This window comes from Globicephala melas, chromosome 13 (assembly GCF_963455315.2).
Source record: "Globicephala melas chromosome 13, mGloMel1.2, whole genome shotgun sequence".
Classification (NCBI taxonomy): domain Eukaryota; kingdom Metazoa; phylum Chordata; class Mammalia; order Artiodactyla; family Delphinidae; genus Globicephala; species Globicephala melas.
The window spans coordinates 14,390,372-14,412,004 of record NC_083326.1 but is presented as its reverse complement, the minus strand read 5'-3'; the positions used below and the strand labels follow the sequence as shown (position 1 = coordinate 14,412,004).

Sequence of the window (21,633 nt, the reverse complement as noted above, 5' to 3'; positions counted from 1 at the left end):
CGATGTCGCACGGAACAGTGACGCTCAAATCCTGTACCTTAGATGTAAGTCTAATTCTTCTCTTCCACGTATCAAACCCAATTTTAATTTTTAATTTCACTCTATCCTCCCGTGATATAAGGCTGGACTATATTTTATTGCTCGCTTTATTCACAGAGCCTCAACAGGTACTGAGCTAAAATCTGAATTGAATGCACCTTTCACTTAGCACTTAATTACGTTCACACCTTGTGATGCTCCTGAGACTCTTGTTTCATACCCAACTCAAATTAGTTTTAGCTTTAAAAGTATTTATCCTTTATTTTTCTACCCAACTATAAGCATCTATAAGGCAAGAATTACATTTCACACTTGGAGCTCCCTCATAGCAAACACTATGCAATTTGATAAATATTTATAGAATAAAAGAAAGATACATACGGAAGAACATGGTGTAAAGCTAAACATTCCCTAAGTATGACTGAATGGCCTGTTCTAAGCAGTTGCAGAACTGTACATTATTCCCATAATATGCAAGTACCCAGAGGCACCAAAGACTTTAAAAACAAAACAGTCTAGACTGATAATCTGAACAGGTGAAAAACCTATCTATCTATCTATCTATATATACATATAGTCTAATATATGCCTCCTGTAATATAAATTAGCTTCCCTCTACAGAATAAGAATGTACTCAGATTACATATAAATAACTCAATAAGTTGATTATTAAAAAAGAAATTCACGAATGAAACATGTATCATTAGCATATGTATTAAATAAATAAAAGGTATAATTTGCATTGTGAGGATTCTTGAAACTTTTCACCAGGATAAATAAAAAGTAATGCTTCATTACGTATTTAATTCATCTATTTCTATTAGATCCGGATATAGTCAGTATGTGCCCACAAAACTGTAAAGCTTTCACTCTGTATGAGTATTACCTACAGTCACGGATGGTGAATCACAAGAAATAGCCCTGCTCACCCAAGCCACCTGTGCTCTCTTAGGAAACGGTCTTGTACGCACACAAGTAGAGTAGCCTTCCTCCGAAATCTGGAATACTGTGGGTCATAAATTCTAGTCTTTTCTGAGAGAATTTAATATCTAGGACACTAGTGAGATTTTCCAGTCTCACTACATCTAAGAATAGACAAATAAAAAGGTATTTAGATGAACACAGCACAGGAAGCTCAAACTTCGTACATGTGAAAGCACCAAGAAAAATAATTTTTGAGTACTAAACCATCCAAGCTTCCACAAACTGGAACTGCGTGGTTTGGGGGAAATACATACAGAGGATAAATTTAGACCAGAGGTTGGCAGACTTTTTGTGTAAAGGGCCAGATTGTAAATAGTTCAGGCTTTGCAGGCCATAAAGTCTCTGCTGCAACTACTCAACTCTGCCTTGTAGTTCAAAAGCAGCCACCACAGACAATGACGAATAAATGAGTGGGCGTGGCTGTGTTTCAATAAATTATTTACAATAACAGGTGGCTGGCCTGGGAACCAGTTTGCTAACCCAGATTTAGACCCCTGTCTCGCATTCTACAGAAAACAGAGCCAAGTCTCAATCATTCAGAACCAAAACTATTTAACAAAGTAAGTAATCCATCCGGGTAAGAAAAGAAAAAGTCATAACTACTTTTTGTAGAGGAGAATGGTTTCCTTTCATAGGAAGTGCTCAGAACATGTCCCGCGCACCACCAGGATCTAGATTACTGAATGAACACTGAGTGGGAATCTGTGACCTCTGAGTCACCTTCCAGAGCCATCTATTTTATGATTCTTACCAAGTCAACCATGGCCTTGTATTTTCTTTGATGCCCCCACTTCGGGATGTAAAATTATTTTCTGGTTGTTTTGGGCTTCAAGGTAGTATCAGCTTACTGAATCGGGTGCTGAATTATTATTTTTTTTAATTTTAATTTTTTATTGGCATAGAGTTGCTTTACAATGTTGTGTTAGTTTCTGTTGTACCACAAAGTGAATAAGCTGTATGTATACGTATATTCCCTCCCTCATGGACCTCCCCCCACCCTGCCCCATCCCACCCATGTAGGTCACCACAGTCGGGTGCTAAATTCTTAAAATTTAAAAATCTGGTCTGCCAGTTGGGACTTAGGAACGTATTTTCCTAAAGAGATTACACATGGATGCTGCATTCCTGGTCAAGCACACAGAAGTCTCCTCACATCACACCACAATACCGCACCAATATTCTAAAGCCTCGCCACCATTCTCCGATCTGGTTCAGTGAAGAAACCCAATCCCAGAGCAAACCTGGACACTTCAGGTCATAAAAGAAACTACTCTCCTCCCCTAGCCTCAGCCCACTGGATCTATACCTACATCTGCCTGCCGGGGATGCCACGGGCAGGGAGGGGACGCTGGGGCACAGGAAGGGACTGAGGTTTGACAGAGAACAGGGGGTGGGACCCTGGGAGGCTTCAGTCTGCGTCGGGGGCAGTGGAAGCGGAGAGGAGGAAAACTGCTCATTGGTGACAGCGAGGGACGTCAGTCCCCGGCTTCAGGCAATGTTTTTAATAACAAACGTTCTTAGGCCAGCAAGTCCTGGTACATTCACCCAAAGCAGACGGAGACGGCCAAGTCTCGTATTCCTCCCATCTGGCAACAGCGCCAGCCCAGCATCCAGGGAGCCTCCACCTCCTAAACCTCGAGAGATAAACAGAAAGAGCCCAGGGAGGAAGAGTCTTCCTCGGTCTCCAAAATCACAGCAACCCTGCTGGGCCGCGCACTGCAAGCACCTGAACGTCTGCGAACACCTCAGTCCCTGCAGGCGCGGGAGGCAGCCCTCTCTAACCAGGTGCTGCCTGCACGCTCCCAGGGCAGAGGACCACCGAGCTGTACTTCAAGTGCAAAGACACGCTGCGCTGCAAGGAACTATATTCAACACCCTGTGATAAACCGTAATGGAAAAGAACATGAAAAAGAATGTATATATGTGTATAACTGAATCACCTGCCTGTACAATAGAAATTAACACAACACTGTAAATCGACTATACTCAAGTACAAAAAAAAAAAAAGATACCTTGTGCTGGTCGGCAGCACCAGTGCTTTAAGTTCGATGAGCTCACACTGATCCAGCCCCTTTTGGCCAGAGGCTTGCACCCGCCAGGCGGCAAGGTAAAAAATACAGGTGCCATCCACACTTCCACAAAGGAGTGAGAGTAGCCAGCCAGGGCCTGGGCCTGGCCACACTGAAGGCCCGGACAGCCTGGTTCTCCAGTACCCCATGGGGCCCAGGGCTCTCCGATTCATTCCACACTGTTAACTGAGCTCCTACTTTCAGTCACCAGGATCTCCCTGCTGTGTAGCGGGAAGATCACAGTCTGCTGAAGAAGACAGAAAAAAAAAAAAGAGTGGATGTCCCATTTATGACTGCAGTGGCCACAGGCAGGCGGAAGAACACAGAGGGGCCCCACGGGCACAGGGGCACTGCTGCTGGCCACAATTAGCTGGATCCACCTGGGAGTTAACCAGGCAACGAGGCAAGGACAGGGATTTCCAGGCAAAGGGAACCGAAGTGGCAAAGACAAGGAAGAGTGTGGTGTGTGTGAAGGGACCGTAAGCAGCTCTTGCTGCAACCACAAGGCCTGGCAGGGCAGGTGTGGGAAGGCCCAGGGGAGACACCAAGGGCCTCGGGACTCCACCTCAGACAAACCCACAAGGGTCCACTCGTGACAGAAAGACAACGTTCCCAGGAGATGCTCTGGCAGTCGTGCGGGGCTCTACCGCTAAGCTGTGTTACCTGCTGCTGGGTCTGATCTCCTGAGTTCTGACTGCAGGGCGACTGGTTCTGTTGCGGGCCCTCTCTATTGGGACCACTAGCAGCTCCCGCTCTGGCTCCACCAGCCCCTAAATCCTACAAGACTTTCAGAGGCGACCTCACTGACCTGAGACTTAACATATTTGCCTACTACTTTGTTATTATGTGTATTGTACATCTTTTTTGGTTTTTTTGGCCATGCTGCGAAGCTTGCAGGATCTCAGCTGCCCGACCATGGATTGAACCCAGACCACGGCAGTAAAAGCGCCAAGTCCTAACCACGGGACAGCCAGGAAATTCCCTGTACATTTTTCAGTTTGGGGTTTTATACTGAATATCCAATGGAATGTGCAGTAACGTGCCATGTCCTACAGTGAATCAGAAAACGTTCACCAAAGGAGCTCACGGAGAAAGCCATTCTTATCCTTTAGACTATGTAACTGGGCATATATAGATATATATTTAGGGCTTCCCTGGTGGCGCAGTGGTTAAGAATCCTCCTGCCAATGCAGGGAACACGGGTTCGAGCCCTGGTCCAGGAAGATCCCACATGCCGCGGAGCAACTAAGCCCGTGCACCACAGCTACTGAGCCTGCACTCTAGAACCTGCAAGCCACGACTACTGAGCCCACGTGCCACAACTACTGAAGCCCACGTGCCTAGAGCCTGTGCTCCGCAACAAGAGAAGCCACCGAATGAGAAGCGTGCGCACCACAACGAAGAGTAGCCCCCGCTCGCCGCAACTAGAGAGAGCTCTTGCGCAGCGACAGAGACCCAACGCAGCCAAAAATAAATAAATTAAATAAATGTATTTTATAAATAAATAAATAAAATATATATATATATTCAAAGTCCTTCAACTTTGTTTGCAGAAACCTCTGGTGAGTTTACAGAAAATTGTCTCCTAAAATAGCTGCAACGGATGTACGAGCAGATATAAATAAATGTTTTACATCTAAGAGCAAATCTTCTGAAGCATCTGCAAAAAAAATCTTTTCTGGCTATAAACAAAATTTGGAATAATATTTTAGAGTCTCATTTGAGTCACATTTTCAAAAGAACTTAATCTTTCTTGAAGGTTTTATTTTTCTTCATTTTCTGTCCCTCATAAATTTCAGAAGTGGAAACTGGTCACTCAACTTGTCCTTTCATCTTCTTTGAATTTAGTGCCAAATCTCATAGCTCCTTCTCTACATCTGTAACTGTATTTTGGTTCAGTGAAACAAGGCAGAATTGCCGGGAAGGCAGGGGCTTTCCAAGTTCTTGTTCAGGGTTAAAAAAAAAAATAGGTCTGCTAAAATAGTTTAACTGGAATATATTAGAAACTAACATCAAAGAAGTAATTATTAAGCTTTTTTTTTGGCCGCACTGGGCGGCTTGCGGGATCTTAGTTCCCTGACCAGGGATTGAACCCAGGCCCTCAGCACAGAGTCCTAACCACTGGACCACCAGGAAATTCCCTAAACTTTTTAAATGGAAGGTAATGCCCAAGATAAAAACTTGCTGCTTTCTACATATTTTAAAAGATATATTAACTCCTAAATTGAAGTGATTCTCCAGTGCCATCTCCCTGTTAGGCATCAGTAAGAAGTGAACAGTGAACACCCTCAACAGCTCATCATGCAGAGTCAACTAACTAATTCCTTCGGAGCAGAACTTCAAGGGACACATCGAGGGGAGGAGTGTGACCAAGTGTGACGCTGTCACAGTTACCCACGGTGGACCCCACCCAGGTCCCACCCGCCTCTCCACGTCCCAACCCCCCAGACCCAGACCATCAGACAAACTCTCATCCTGATTCTGCTCTCCCTGAGAGCCTCTACTGTAGGTAACGCCTAGAGTCAGGCAGCGGACTCCTTCACGCATTTCTGCAGGTTTCTGAGCTCTCTTTCTGCAGGAAGATCCTCTATCTCCCAGGAAGCCCACTCCCGCTACAATCCACTCAGCCACAAACACAACCCAGGCAGTCTCTAAGAAAGGGGAGCCACCCCAAGCATCCCGAGACCCCGCAGGAAGACCCGCACAATGAATTAACGACACCTCCCATCACTGCAACCACTCCAGGAAAGCCGTGGGTCCCAGCTAAGGAATCTGAGACTGTTACGTTCAACCTTCTCCCTAAACCATAGACACATGCTCGTTTAAGGATGACATAAACAACTTTAACCAAGACCGAACGCCTAAATTAAAGTGACGATGGATGGAAAGTCACATATTTGCTAACTGTTCCACATCGGTATTGAAAGATCCAATGAGACGAAAAGTAAGCTCTTTTTGAAATATCAGGCTTTCCTGCTCTGCAAACAGTAGCTGCTAGCATTACACTGGGGAGTCTGGATCGGAATCCTCCCTCTGCTGCTTACAAGCTGTAGAGCCTGGGGCAATAAATCAACCTTCCCTAAGGTTCCATTCCTCGCCTGTAAAACAGCATTCGTAACAACGTCCACCTTAGAGCCTGCTTCAAGGACAAGCGCACTACTTATCAAAATGGTGCACGCCACACAGGCAGGAAGTCCTCAAACCCTGTCATCTCATCACCCCACCTTCCAAATCAGCACAACTCACCGACATCATCAATAGGTGTGTCTTAATATGCTTTCAACTAAAAACGTTGACATTTTTACCTTTAAAGTTTTTGAATCACATAGAAGACTTTTATAAAACCATATAAACTATACTAATAAACCATGTAATAGAATAAAATATACTAAAATTATAATAAATGTATAATTTAATTATATAGTAAAATATATAATTAAAATATATTCTAAAATTTTACATATTATAATTGAATTATAATAAAAGAATAAATATATTAACAAAATATCAATTTCAGTGGCCAAAATTAAAAATAAGTCTCCTGAAACCAGCAATGATGTACATTTCTTGCACAAAGCATTAATATACAAACTCTAACTTATGTGACTTTCAACCCTTGGGTTCAAATCTGATGCCAAACATACAATCAGGTGGGAAACCATCCTTCACCAACAACTGACCAGGAATAGTGCAGAATACACAAGTGACTTAAACACACTTCTCCTGAGACCTTGAGCAATCACAAATAAGTTCTAAGCCAAAAAGATATGAGAAACTGATGTTTTTCACCTCTTGCCAGGGTGGTATAATTTTGGCAGAGTTAACACCACCACAGCTAAAAGACTGAGTTTCAGGATAAAACCCTATTCCTCTTCTTACAGTCATATTAATTAAAGGCCTTTTCGTATTGCTAAGTAACGCAGGCATAATGACAACAGGATGAACTCTAACTAAGGCTAAAAGAAAGTGAAAACATCTGGCAATTAACTGCAAACAGTTAACTGCAAACAATATTTTCATACTCTTAACTAATAATCACCACCACAGTAAAGCAGGAAGACAGCAACAAAAAGGAGATGTAACATTTTATTACATAATTTTCTCTAAAAGTGTTTCAGAAAGATTAAGGGAAAAGTATGCCCTATCATATATTTCATAAGCATGGCTAGGATCCAGGTCGGATGGGTGCTTAAAAAAAATACATACATAAACACACTCACAAACGTACACACACACAGGAAACTCAGCATCATTTAAAAAGGCAAATGACAGCACGCTCACACCAATAGCTCTGCTAAACTCCCAGACACTCTCATCGTTTCATTCTCCCATTTTCCGTTTCTGCCATTGCCCCCTTTTCACCTACACCTCTGAGTATGCTGAAAGTGTATTTCACAACAGAAGAGACGAAATAATATCAAGTATTCCAGGTCTCGCGCAACCAGTACCAAAAAAGGAGGCGATGAGATCTGTGGACTTTTTTAAAAAGGGTTTACAAACCGATTAGAAACAGAAACATGAAGACATCCTGGAATAGTTTCCAATTAGGCACTGAAGAGTGAGACTCTAGGCCCAGCTGCGCATCTACTCACTAACGTTGAACTTTCCATGAGTTGTGTCACCTGCATTCACCCGCAACAGTGCGCATTAGGTGGAGTCTCATAAACAAATGCACTTGGGACCAGCCTCCCCTGCACCACAAACCAGCAAAGGTGTGTGCTCCAGTCAGATGAGCGAGGGCCACAGCAGGTCCCTGGTGATACCAGTGCTCTTGACCCTGTCTACACACCAGAATCACCTGGCCTAACATGCCAATGCCAGGTCCCATCCCCAGCATCGCCCAGGAAATTGGCCTGGGGAGCACATGGGTGCTGGGATTTTAGTGTCCCAGGTGATTCTAATGCGCGGTCACTCTGTTGGACTCAGTTCCACTGGGGGTCACAATGACTTTGTTCTGCAAGTTCTGCTGCAATTTACAAATCAGATCAACTGTAAGAAGAAATGCTTTTTGCAGATGGATGGAATGACTTTTAGACTATGATCGCATACAGATGCCTACTTCCTGGTAGCTAGGCCACCACTGCATGTATTACTACAGATGCTTTCATTTAATCCCGGTGTGAGTCTGAAAGGCATCCTTTCTATTCCATCCCTTTACAGGTGGTCACTTGGCTGCTGCCTGAATCTACCTGCCCATGACAAGTAGGTAGGTATTTCACCCACAAGGCTCCAGCTGCCCCGTAATTAATCATGCACTGGTCCTTCTATGGAGGATACAGGTATCTAAAGACAGCTATAAAAGCTCCCTCAGACTCCAACTTCTCTTCCTCCTTACATTGTTTCCAGACCCTCACCCTTCCGGTTACCCTCCTAAGTGCTAGTGTCAATACCCACCTTCAGTCAGTGCCATGAAAACCCGGGCACACCACTTCCAATGCCGTAGCCACCGCACTGGGCATGGTAAACGTTGCCTGTCGTTTCCCCCTCCCTGGCCCCCCAGCCGGGGCACAGTGAAGACTACACTGCCAGTGGGTCTGCTCACATGACCTGTACTGGCCAATGGTATGTGTTGCATGTCACAGCCAGAAATATAAGGGCGTGTGATTCTCTAGTCTTTTTTCCCTACTGCAGGAAATGTTGAGATGATGAGGGTGAAAGAAATGGTCTTGATCACTGAGTCACTGGAAGGAGAGCTGCCCCAGAGAACTGCTCACACCTGCAGTAAGAAACTCTGCATGGGCAAGAAATAAGCATTTCTCGTACAAATCGATGGGCTCTAGGGGCTTTTACTGCTACCTAGGGTACACCAACGGTTCTCAGAGTGGAGACCTATACGAGATGCAAATTATCAGGCTCCATCTCAGACCTACTGCATCAGAAACTGTGGGGGGGATGGAACCCAGAAATAAAGATTTTAACCAGCCCTCCCCCAGGGGATTCAGCTGCACAATCAAGTTTGGAGAGCCACTAGCCAGATTACAGCGCCGAATCAAAGGGCATCCGCCTCCCCGATGGGAATGCTATCTCTGCAGCCACAAAGGATGGTGGTCTTAAGATGGGCAAACAAAGGTGCAATGTTTTTTCACGTAAGATGACTAAACCCTACCTTCTCCACATGATATCAGTGTGCTTGATTTTTTTAAACCTAAATGAAACGTCTGTGTTTACTTGTTAAGATTTACCTTGTGAAACCCCCCCAGTTGCTTTCCCTACAGTCAAAAGTCACTGATAGAAATACTGGGTAAAATCTGATCCAGAATGGAAGCTTTCTCTCCAACAGAGCAATGAGTCGAGAGCCAGCTATAAACTCAACGTCTCATCAGGCCCGTCTGTGCGATCCTACACAAAGCAGCACTGAGTGACCCTGTCAAAGGCTGTGCAAAACCCACTTACTCTCCACCTCTGGTGTTACTCTACCTACCACCAAGTACCCTGGTAAACGGAAGAAAATAAAACTTACCTGGAACTACCTGCAGTTAGGATTCACCACATTCTTTTTCCTGGTGCTCAGAACCAAGCTACTCGACAACCTGTTCTCTGAAAGGGTTGGGCTCCGTAAGGCCAGAGAAAGAATTCAAACCCAAGTCTGTCAGGCTCTGAAAGCCCAGGCTCCTCCCAATTTCTAGACACAGAACTGGACCACACCTATACCCCGAGAGAAGCTCAGCAAGTCTCATAAGGTCCATTTTGATGGCATCTGAGTCCCAGAATTCAGTAAATGCAAATCTGCTTTAGGATCTTTCTATTTAAAAGTTAATAATGGTCCCTTGATGGGTAGGGGTACCTGGCAGCAAATGAGAAAATGGCTACAGTTATCATAGATCACTGAGTAATTCTCAAGATATGAACAAGTACAGACAACTTTCACTTTTTTATTTACTATCAGGTGCCTTAAATTCTAGATTTATTTGATCTGTGAGAATGACCTCAGACACTATCTCATTGAGGGGATCCTAATCTGAGGTCCCCAGGACGCCCCTAGAGCAACCAAGAAAGTATCTCAGGAGGTACGTGAGCCCCTAAAATTGTATATAAAATTCTGTGTATTTGTACATTTATCTGGGAGAAGGCTCACAGCTTGGATGAGATCACTGGATTAATAATACTGACAAGCTCATCTTTCTGATTTCATATTTGAGAATAGTTTAAGTTCCTTGTTGAACAGGCTTAAAGCTTCTGTAAATGATACAAGAAGCTGAAACACTTGATAAGTGGCTGGATTTCAGGGACTGGAATACAGGCAAGAAACCAAAGCTATAAACAGAGATTTGGAAGTTATCTGCACATATATTGATATATATGAGAAGTGAAGCTGTGAGGATCCCTGAAACTTCCCAGAGAGAGAATTACCAGGAGAAAACGCAGGAGAGAGTGTACTGTTCCACACTTAAGAGCAGAAAATGCTTTTAGGAAGAACTGTCAGTCGGGTGAAATACTGCAGTGGGTCAGGGACGTAAAGACGGAGAAATGACCACCTGCCTCGACAAGGAGGTCACGAGTGAGGCGGGTCTGGTGACGGAGCCCGCAGTGGTCAGCTGAGGAGCACAGGGGCTGGAAATGTGCGGAAGGCAGGGTGCCTGCTGGCTGTCCGAAGGCAGGAGAGAGAAAAGAAGGGGGCAGGAGATCTGAGGTTTGGGGACAGGAGGGAAGGAGGAAAGAGTGGGAACAGACACAAGGACGTCTGTAGGTGGGGTGTGGAAGCAGAGGGTCCAGTCTGACTCAGTGCGGAGAACTCGCACTTTGGTTTCTGACTCAAGTTCAACACTCTTTTCATTTCAAAACAGCTTATAAAGACGTGTCTTCCTTCCCTCCCCACCTCCCTTTGGTTCTTTCAGGAGGCCCAAGTGAACAGAATTGAAGCTGTAATCTAACCTGATGTGCCTCACTCCAAAAGGCAGAGAGTCTCAACTTCTTCAAAGCTAATCCTAAAATCCTGCTAAGCTAAACATTTCCTCGGTGACGAGCGGTGCCCCGAACGTCAGGGCTCACACCGCGTGCGCGGCGCGCATGCGCACACGGCCGGCTGTGGTCCCGCAGGAAGGTGTGACATTTCATCCCACCAACTCTTTCAACGAGCTGTCTCTTCATGTTATATTCTAGACCCAATAATTGTCAGACGTGCAAGATAAAGATATTAAAAAAAAAAAAAGGAAAGAAAATAATTCTGAAAGGTTCCAAGTTGGTTACAGAAATCTCAAATGTATAAGAAATGAACGGTTCGGACTACCAGATAATTATTACCGTCTGCTCTCGTTTCAACATTTGTTAAATCCAGTTGGGATGCCAAGAAAAGAAGACTTTTCCTAGAATCATCACACTGGGCTCTGAAAGAACTACAGGTCGTGTATTTATATACTAGGTTTATCAAGTATTGCTGCAAAAGAACTACCAAATATTTAGCACGAATATTCTAAGATGCTACAGCCCATGAGGGGAGCCTAAGGTTGAGACAGTTAAATGAGCGATGTGCTTGCTGCTAAAGCCATTTATATTCTCTAAGTAACTAATTCTTACATGAGGAGATACTGAATTAAGTGTAGCTAGACAAAATATAATAAAAAAACATCTTTTTGCCATCTGTGATCATTGTGATCAACGCTCAAAGGCAAGTTTACATTGTTTGGATGGTAGGAAGGCCAAACATGCCAGCTTCATGAGTACCTCAAATAAACAGCATAAATGAGAATACAAAAGTAATGCTTTTAATTAATTCGTAAATGCTACAGAAACAGACTTTTCAAGGATCTAGTATATACTAATCACAAACCAATTCTTATGCACTTTTTACACAGGTTCCCCAAGAATAACTATTTGGTTTTATTGGCTTAAATTAAAGCAATAAGATGGTTTCTTTAAAAGTACAGTGTCATCTGAACCAAAAGTAGGACAAGCTGGTATTAGGTGCCTCAGGATGTGAAACAAAAATATAGCAACGATGACGTATTCCCATCTAAAAAATTCAACCTGAATCTAATCCAATTTCTAGGAATTATGGGATAAAGAGAAACAAACAATGTCAAAAGGAAGCAATTACCTAAGTCCAGAAATGTGAGGGACAACTACAGGACAGATAACCCAATTTTTCCAACATATACAGCACATTAAAAAATAAAACAAAATGGAAGAAGGAATGCTAGAGAATAAGAGATTTAAGTTATACAACAACCAAAAGCAAAGCAGACTCTTTGGATCCTAACTGGAACAAACCAACTTTGAGACAATGAGAGTAATATTAAAAAATAATCTTGCTATTTTTATTAAGTCTAATAACGGGCATTAAAAAAAATCCGTAGTAGTTAGAGATGTATACTTATTATTTTAAAAAGAAAAAGTATGCACACTCAGATTTTTCAGAGATTTTGAGTTACAGAGCTTCTCCTGGATGGTTTATGGCTGAGGTCCTTCTCCTATCACCAAACTCAGGAGAGAATCACAGAAGTCAGACAAATGTTACAGTTTTCAAAACACCCACTTTCTTTCTCTCCTCCTTTCTCCTTTGTTTGTCATAGAGCTAACAGGCAAATTCAAATGTTTTTAACCTTGGTTTATCATGGTTCTCCGTTTCCTCAGCTATAAACACGGCTGTGGTGGATAACTCCCTGCTGGCCCCGGGGAGGACAAGTGAAGGCGTTATCAGCAAAATCACACAAGATTATAAGGACTTGGAGAGTCTTTTTTTAAAAATTCTTTCGGCCACGGCACGCGGCATGTGGGATCTTAGCTCCCCCATCAGGGATCGAACCCGTGCCCCCTGCAATGGAAGTGCGAAGTCTTAACCACTGGAACACCAGGGAAATCCCAGAGAGTCCATTTTATAGACTAAGAAACTGAGGCTCAGAGATAATGAGTGATTTTAGAGGTCATCCTACTAATTACCAGCAGAGCCAAGCAAGCACCCACGTCTTGGAGTGTCCTCCTTACACTGACAGGGAGGATTTCACTCGTCACTTACCTTCCCATGCTCCTTCCTCACGTGGGAAATGTAAACATCTCTTTGCGTGAATAACCGGTCACACTCCCAACACGTCCACCCAGGACTGGCCACTTTCTTGGGTTCCAAAGATTTTTTCACGGGTGATGGGGATTTCTTTTCCAATTTCTCTTTCCCGTTCACGGATCTGGTGTCCTCTTTGTTTTGATTTGCTGAATTTTGAGTTGTGGGCTTAATGCTCAAAGGCAAGTTTATACCCAAGTTTGGAGGCCCTTCAATACTTTTCAATGTTCCATGCATAGACTATGTTATAAAAAAAAAAAAAAGAAATATCTTTCACAAGTCACACCACTAAAAGAAAGCACATGTGGACTATCTTACTACATTATAGACATTTCAGTATGATTTTATTTTCACTCAGAAATATTTCTTAATATAGCAAGATGAAAACCTAAGCAAGATATACACATAAAAAGAAATAAAGGAGTATTAACTTTTACAGTTGCTCTAAGTTATGCGTTTCTTGTTCCAAGTAATTTTTAAAAGCTTATTTGCTTGTGCCATTTTAAAATTTGAAAAGAAAGACTTCTGTATTGAGTCCAAATCATTCCTGGCACTCTGTCATCCCCCAATGTACCAGAGTGAGTCCTCTCTACCACAGACCACTTCTGGTGAAGAACATTTTACTTTCACATCTACCCAAAAATGTTTAAATAGGCTAATATACTGGTAGGGGTTCAAAACCCTTAGCTAACCAACTTTAACAAACACCTGAGACCAATGTGTTAATAGCAAACCTTTCTCCCTCCCTCGAATGTCTTTCACATTCTTGAAATACTTCTTACAGTTTGGGTTTTTGCTGGGGGGATTTTTGGTAATTTTAATCTCTCTACCCCTATCCCAATCCATCCCTTCTTACTGATAGCACCCAGACATGTGAACTATACACAGTAGCTGCTCAAAAAGCCTTTCTAAACTGCCTGTTTATTATCATTAACATAGTAGCCTCCATAGCCTCAACTTAAACTCACAGGATTTCAAAATCCACTGGCGTAAAATTAGTGCAATTTGATCCTGAAGCCCTCGCTTTGGTTTCTGTTTTGTTTGTGTTCTAGAAGCCTGGAGTCCAAAAAGAGAAAGCAAGCAAATATGTCTGTGCCTCAATTTACAATTTATCTTTGGATGGGGCTGTCTCATATCAGTATCCTCTGAGTTCTTGAATCTTCAGAAAGACAACAGGACACGTCCTAACTCGTGTTAGCACGGCTAGTGCCCTGGGCCACAGAGACTCACACTGGCACAGACCTCAGCTCCCTACTCTGAGTGTTCAGGTAAGAAGCTGCTCCTCTGGCGAACTCACCAGCATACTTTCTCAAGGCAGGCTCTTCTCTAAATTGTACCAAGAATTAACCAACCTTCTTCAATACCGTCTCACCCCAGCGGGAAAAATGGGGCTTCTATAATTTCCTCATGAGCAGAGGTTATAGGTCTCCCCAGACAATCGTTAAACTGGGCTGTGAAAAGGGCCTGGGCTGAATGTCTAATGTGCCTCTGCAAAGAGAAAATCTGGGGAGAGATGTCATCTCTTGACACCAAACACTGTGCATTTGCTTCTTTTCCACCATGCAGTGCAGAGGCCTGTGTTTAAATGGTCCTTTTCAAAACAGAAGCCAAATTTTTACATTTTTAACCACTTAAAACCCGAAGAAAACAAACCCCAAATCTTCTGATATACTTTTCATAAGGTTCTAGGCAAATGCACTTTTACTAACTAAAAAGTTGAAGAGAGGGTAAAGTATCAAAGTATTCTAAGATAGCCTTATGCTATAGAAACTCCAGAAAGGCAGCAAAAAGTGCTGCTGTGACCACAGAGCAATGGAATGTGTGCAAAAATGAGAATTTCTGATTTACTCATTTTGTTTTTATATTTTAAGTAAAAATAAAATTATTTTTTAAGGATGAATGTCTTTTTTAAATAAAAGAAATACAACTTAATTCTTCTGGAATTAATGCTTCCTTAGCTCCTGCAACAATAAAAAACCTGAATGGGGCTTCCCTGGTGGCGCAGTGGTTGAGAGTCCGCCTGCCGATGCAGGGGACACGGGTTCGCGCCCTGGTCCGGGAAGATCCCACGTGCCACGGAGCGGCTGGGCCCGTGAGCCATGGCCGCTGAGCCTGCGCGTCCGGAGCCTGTGGCCACAACGGGAGAGGCCACAACAGTGAGAGGCCCGCGTACCACACACAAAAAAAACAAACAAAAAAAACCTGAATGACTATAACTTGAAGGTTTACTTTAAATGGAGATGCCAACATGGAGCACAGGGGTCCCACACAGTGAATAAGTCCACACTGTGGTGGAACAAAGAAATTATACAAATTGGATTAAATTGGGCAAATAAAAATCTACCTCTAAATAAATATGTATGTAGAGAAACAGGGTTCCTGGGCTCCTTTCTCTTAATTTCTTCCTCATGAAAAACTGAACAGCGCTAGTATTAGACAATGTAAATAAATTCACAAGCTAGATATATACATACATGTAAAAAACAAAAACAGGGTGCCCCTAAAACTAGCTTTATCCTTACCCAGCCCCAAACACGTAAGGGCAGGATAATATTTTCGAACATACAGAACATACTTGAAATAAGAACAAAAGTGAGCATTCCCACTGTTTTTGTACCATGGAGTCTCGTGAAGGTTCAGATGAATAAACACAGTTCTCTCCTCCTTGTGGCCACAGGGTTTACCAGTTTTCTTCAGTCTCTATTTCTTGGAACCTTGTATTCCTCCAAATTCAGTATTAACACAAGGAAGACCCTAACCACAAGTCGGATGACCCCACTTCCAGATGTAACACGAGTTCCAGAAAACAAATACTTTAAAAGCCTCTAAGAAGCAACTTTTCTTCTTTTCCTCGCACCCCACCCAACCCGCATATCGTACATGTAAAATATCTGGGTCTGATTCCTATGTCCCTGTGTTTTTATTAGCAGTATGTAGTTTCTCCTGATCATTCATTAAATATTTATTGTCAAGATAATTTTGTAATTTTAGTAAGAATCTTTAAAACATCTTCAGAGGATTTTATTGTACTTAAAGTGAGAATGAGGAAACACTTCTCCCATGCATTTTCTTCGTCCTAGTAATGCCACGCCGTCACCACCTTCACCTGGCTTCTAGTGAGTGGCTTCTAGTGAGTGGCTTCTAGTGAGTGGCCTCTCTGAGAGGTTTTAGGCAGTTATGCTCATATACACTCAACACGGGAACTTTCAAGAACTAAGAGTCCATTCATTTAACTAACATGAGGTTAGAATAATTTAGAGACTTGGTTTGCTCTTTAAACTGAACTTTTCTGTATAATACATTTAAAAACAGAAAAACTAAGAGAAAGAGGGATTGAGTTTATGTAATACTGGGTCTGTTCTCTTTTTAAAAAGGAAGTCACTTTAATCTCTGAGAGCCAATGGATATTATCTCCTAATGACACAGGAATCAAACTGCTTAACCTCTCACAGTGGACAGTTAAGAGGCTAGGACTAAGCTCTGTCCTTAGTGAGCTTAAAAGGCTATAAAGAGATTTAGGTGCCCCTTTTGGGGACTGGAGAGTGGGTCGTCCAAACTGGACATTTATTCATTTCATTAACTGAACACCCAGCAGGTGCCAGATACTGTGCTGTATCCTGGACATTTCACTGTCAGTTTACATGCAAACTTGATTAAAAAAAAAAAAGACTACAAGATCCAGGGCATCAATTATAATGCAAACTTAACTGCTTAAGTAATTTCAAGGGAAAACCTTCATTTTTCTAAACACACCAGTATTTATACAAATTAACATAATTCATCAGAGTCCCTGTCTATTTCTAAATCCTACATAACACCAAGTTCTCAAAAAAGTAAACTTCACAGCCTTCATTTTCACATATGGGGGAAAAAAAAAAACCTAAAGCTTGATTATTCTTTTAAAGTCAGGGCATGCATTTGTTACTTTGCTTTGATTTTTCATGGTATGCAGACCAGGGCTCGGGAATAAAAAGCATCCCTCAGTTAAGTGAACTCGTGATGACAGCATGTTGTAAATTGCTCATTACCAACGACCAGCGTCCATCCCTTCCTTCGACAGAGCACATGCTTTACCGGAATCTGCAGCTCAGCCTTGATTTATGACCAATGAATGGATCTGCGGTTCATTTAAAGGATGTAAGAGATGCGCACACACCTTGATATGGTCCATCATGAGTTGCTTCTGTGCGTATAAGAGAGAACAGTCTGGACACTTGAAAACAGACACCTTCTGGTTTTCGATGTGTTGGTCAAAGTGGCGATACAGCAGGGTTTGCAGGGTAAATACAGTGTCACACATGGAACACTTATATATTATTCTAAAACAGAAGAGGTGCAGGGAAATGTCAGTCAGCCCTCATCTCTCAGGCCAAAGGAACCACTACTTCACATCCAAGAATTCAGGAGGCAGAAGCAGCAAGAACAGACAAACACAATAAAAAGAATAGAGCAGTTTAGCTTTGAAACAAACTTTCGAAGGCAGCTGGCATCACTGGAGTGCAGCTCAACTTAACATTTTGGGATAGAGGCACTGGATCACATTTGCTTAGAAATCATTCTACTACCCACAGATCTACAACTGACATGGTTTTACAAGGTCTTTACTCGTAAGCTACTTTTAACACAGAGCAAAAGCATCCTTGATTTTTTTAAAATATTTTTAAAGATCAGACAAGGAACACAGCCTGATGGTAGTACCCTAACTTGAGAGAATTTGACTGATGAACTAAGCAGGCCCACACGTCTTGGATGCCTGAACACACTGTTACTTGTTCCAGGTTTTCTTTCAGAGTTAGTAGTAATTTTACACTTGAACATCACTATTTCTATACCTGTTCTTAACAACGAAAGCCCTGCACCAGGAAGCAATTATGCATGAAAATAAAGACGCATACAATAAAATCCACAAATCAAATGCTGCTTCAACACCTGAGTGCCTACTGTGCTCTAAATGGTTTAAAATACTCACTATCCACTACAAACCATTTCCCTACCTAATATGTTACTACCAAGCAGCCTCCTGAAGTTAACTCAGCAGCTCTGAACCTTCTGGACATAATTCCTTTATCCATCCACACTTTCCTCTGGCCGTCAGGAGAGAGTCCTCCCCGCTGCCAACCTTTGCCCCCAGGGATTTACTGGGTCACTGGTGAGCGCGTCTGCCCACAGGAGGTCACCCTTTCCCAACAGGGTCGTCCTGGGCCTTAAGGGAGGCCCTAGGGACACCTGTGTTTCCTCTGAACAACCAGGATCACCAGAACAAAGAATACCGAAGAGCAGCTTAGGAAAATGGCAGAGAAACCCTGACCAAAGGTGTGAGCCACATGAGAAAGAAAAAGCTGAGGTTGTTTGCTATTTCTACAGAAAAGTTAAAAAAAAGGAATGGCTTTCTTCTTGAAACCACTTGTCTCCTCGTAGGGTTTTCTTAAGAGAGCACTTCTCACGTACCTTCGGACTTCACTCTCTATTTCTATACCCCAAAATTATAGATTTAACTTGTTTTCTCTTTTTCCACATGAAATTTATAAATTTAATTGGCGTGAGTGACATGTTTTTAGAAGGTCCTGACATGTCAGTTACCCTGGCACAGAGCACAAGCACCCTTGATGGGAGAAAGGTTTTTTTTTTTAAGATCAGACAAGGTTTACAGGATTTCATCATTCAGCCCAAAGGTGGTACATTAATGATGTGTCACCCTTAAGTCTACCAGATGCGACGAAGATGTGCATCTCCTCACTGTCTGAAATAGCTTAGAGCTGGAAATAACCTAAACGTCTAGTAATATGAGTAGTTAAATAAGAACAATAATGTATGATTTTTTTTAAATTATGATGCAGACATATACCAATGACATGGAATGATCTTCATGCAAATTAAAAAACAGGTAACAAGACAGTATGCGGGATACGACCACATTTGTTTAAAGGGTATAGAAAAGAAACAGATGGTATATAACTATCATAATCTCTGCTGGATGGTAATTTTTTATTGTTTTGCTTGCTTATATTTCTTGATTTTTCTGTAATTAGCAGAATAGCCTCAAGAAAAGTACTAAGACTTACTAGCTAGGCTAAATATTTTCTCAGGACTCTATTCTTACACTTTCAGAAATAACTCTTTCATGAAAAATGGCACGGCTTGTTTTATTCATGCTACATTCCTTTCAGGTTCTGTTTGTTTTGCTTTGTTGCCTTCTACTGAACTGCAAAGAAAGTATAAGACAGGACATAATCTATTTACTTCAGCATTTTTCTGAGGAACAGGTTTTTGGTGTAATACTGGAATACACCCTACAAACCACTAACAAATAACCAGGGGGAGGGACTTCCCTGGTGGTCCAGTGGTTAAGAATCCTCCTTCCAAGGCAGGGGACGCAGGTTCGATCCCTGGTCCGGGAACTAAGATCACACATGCCGCGGAGCAGCTAAGCCCTCGCGCTGCAACAAAGAGCCCGCGTGCTGCAACAAAAGATCCCACATACCACAAGGAAGATCCCACATGCCACAACTAAGACCCGATGCAGCCAAATAAAAAAATTTAAAAAAAAAATTAGCTATCCTTAAAAAAAAAAAAAAAACTAAGGGGAAATGGTGACCTCACAGTGCAGAAATCTGGCCGCTGCCAACTGGACTAGATGATGGAGGGTAACATCCCTAGAAGGACAGGTAGGCGGTGAGCATCCTCGATGGGATTTGATGAGGAGATTCCTGCCTGAGAATGTATCCTGAGTCCAACTATGAGAAAGCGGGGCCGGGCCGGGAAGGAGGGTCATCCTCAGAACACAAGACCGGTATCCTCTGCTGGATGAGAGGGGGAAAGACTGAGCAACTGCTCCAGATGGAAGCACGCTGATGGGACAGGACAATTAAATGCAAAATGTGCTCCTGGACTAGATTTTGTACCAGAAAGAAAGGGAAAAAAAAGACAATATCTCAACAACTAGAGAAATTTTCATGGGATCTATGAACTGGTTGGTAATGTAATCCATGCTGGTTCCTGGTTGGAAGGCTAGATGGTAGTAATAATATACATGAGTGTCCTTTTGGGGAGGAGAGGCAGAACACACTCAAATATTTATGTCATGATGCCCCATTATTCCTAAATAGGAGACAGGGAGAGATACAGAAAGAAGAAAATGAAAGGATGAAACAAATGTCAGAAATGCTAACAACTGGGGGATACGGGTGAAGGGGACGCACGAGTTCTCCACAGTGCTCTTTCAACTTTTCTGTAAGATAGAAACGATTAAAAAATTAAAAACTGGGGGCTTCCCTGGTGGCGCAGTGGTTGAGAGTCCGCCTGCCGATGCAGGGGACGCGGGTTCGTGCCCCGGTCAGGGAAGATCCCACATGCCGCGGAGCGGCTGGGCCTGTGAGCCACTGAGCCTGCGCGTCCGGAGCCTGTGCTCCGCAACGGGAGAGGCCACAACAGTGAGAGGCCCACGTACCGGAAAAATAAATAAATAAAAAAATAAAATAAAATCTGGTGCTAATGTCAAAAAAGAAAAGTCCAAATAAGGGTACCACGAACCTGACAGACATAGTGATAGGCCGCGACCACAGAGCAGACTCTCCAACTATTGCTACAGTGCAGGAAAGAACCACAGGGAGACTGGCGAGCAGAGAGGAGGGAGGGCTTTTGTTCAAGAAAAGGAGACCAGGACTTCCCTGGTGGCGCAGTGGTTAAGAATCTGCCTGCCGAGGCAGAGGACAAGGGTTCGAGCCCTGGTCCGGGAAGATCCCACATGCTGCGGGGCTACTAAGCCCGTGCGCCACAACTACGGAGCCTGCACTCTAGAGCCTGCGAGCCACAACTGCTGAGCCTGCGCACCTAGAGCCCATGCTCCGCAACAAGAGAAGCCACCGCAAGGAGAAGCCCGCTCACTGCAACGAAGAGTAGCCCCCGCTCGACGCAACCAGAGAAAGCCCACATGCAGCAATGAAGACCCAACGTAGCCCAAAATAAATAAATAAATTAATTAATTAGAAAAAAGACAGGGAGACCAGTGCGCACAAAGGTGGAGTCTACACGGGCACAGCATGCTGGGGACAGTGTGGCTGGATGCAGGGGAGGTACTTTGAAAGATAAACCTAAAAGTTTGACTTGACCCAACTGCAAGACTTGAGTGAATGGCAGGATAACTGGACTAGAACAAAGGAGGGAGGAGGTGGCTGAAAAAATCTGCAGGGGTGGGGAGGCAGGGGATGGAAGGTAGGGGAAGAAAAACAGGAGGTGGAAAGGAAAAAGTCAATCCAAAAACCCACCCTCAGTCAGGACAGAGTGCTACCCTTGAAACAAATGTAAAAACACATGAGTAAAGGATTCTAAGCTCAGAATTGCTGTCAACTGCCTCCATCGCCACTGAGTGAGTACAGCCAGGTACAAGGCACCGTCCGAGTAGGACACATCCCCACACCTCCATTAGGTGGATCTGCACCACTGCCCCCTCACAGCTGGGACATGGGCTCAGAGATTAGAGAATCTGCTTGATGCTGTGTAAATCCCAGGGCCGTGCTTTAAATTCAGCTTCGTCTGAATCAAAGTCCT

The 21,633-nt window shown here is 43.2% G+C and overlaps 1 protein-coding gene across 9 annotated transcripts in view; it reads right to left on the bottom strand.

Annotated features, from left to right (window-relative positions):
• Positions 1-21,633, bottom strand: part of ZNF532 (zinc finger protein 532) — a 108,740-nt gene that overhangs the window by 15,444 nt on the left and 71,663 nt on the right. For 8 of the 9 annotated variants that reach the window (XM_060310260.1, XM_060310262.1, XM_060310255.1 and 5 more), the window contains 2 exons: positions 17,243-17,405; positions 13,045-13,326 (listed from right to left, as the gene is read on the bottom strand). In XM_060310260.1, coding sequence (XP_060166243.1) covers positions 13,045-13,326; positions 17,243-17,405 — 445 coding nt within the window. Of the gene's footprint in view, positions 1-3,085; positions 3,340-13,044; positions 13,327-17,242; positions 17,406-21,633 lie in introns of those variants that run through there. The other variant, XM_060310263.1, reaches the window with a different exon arrangement.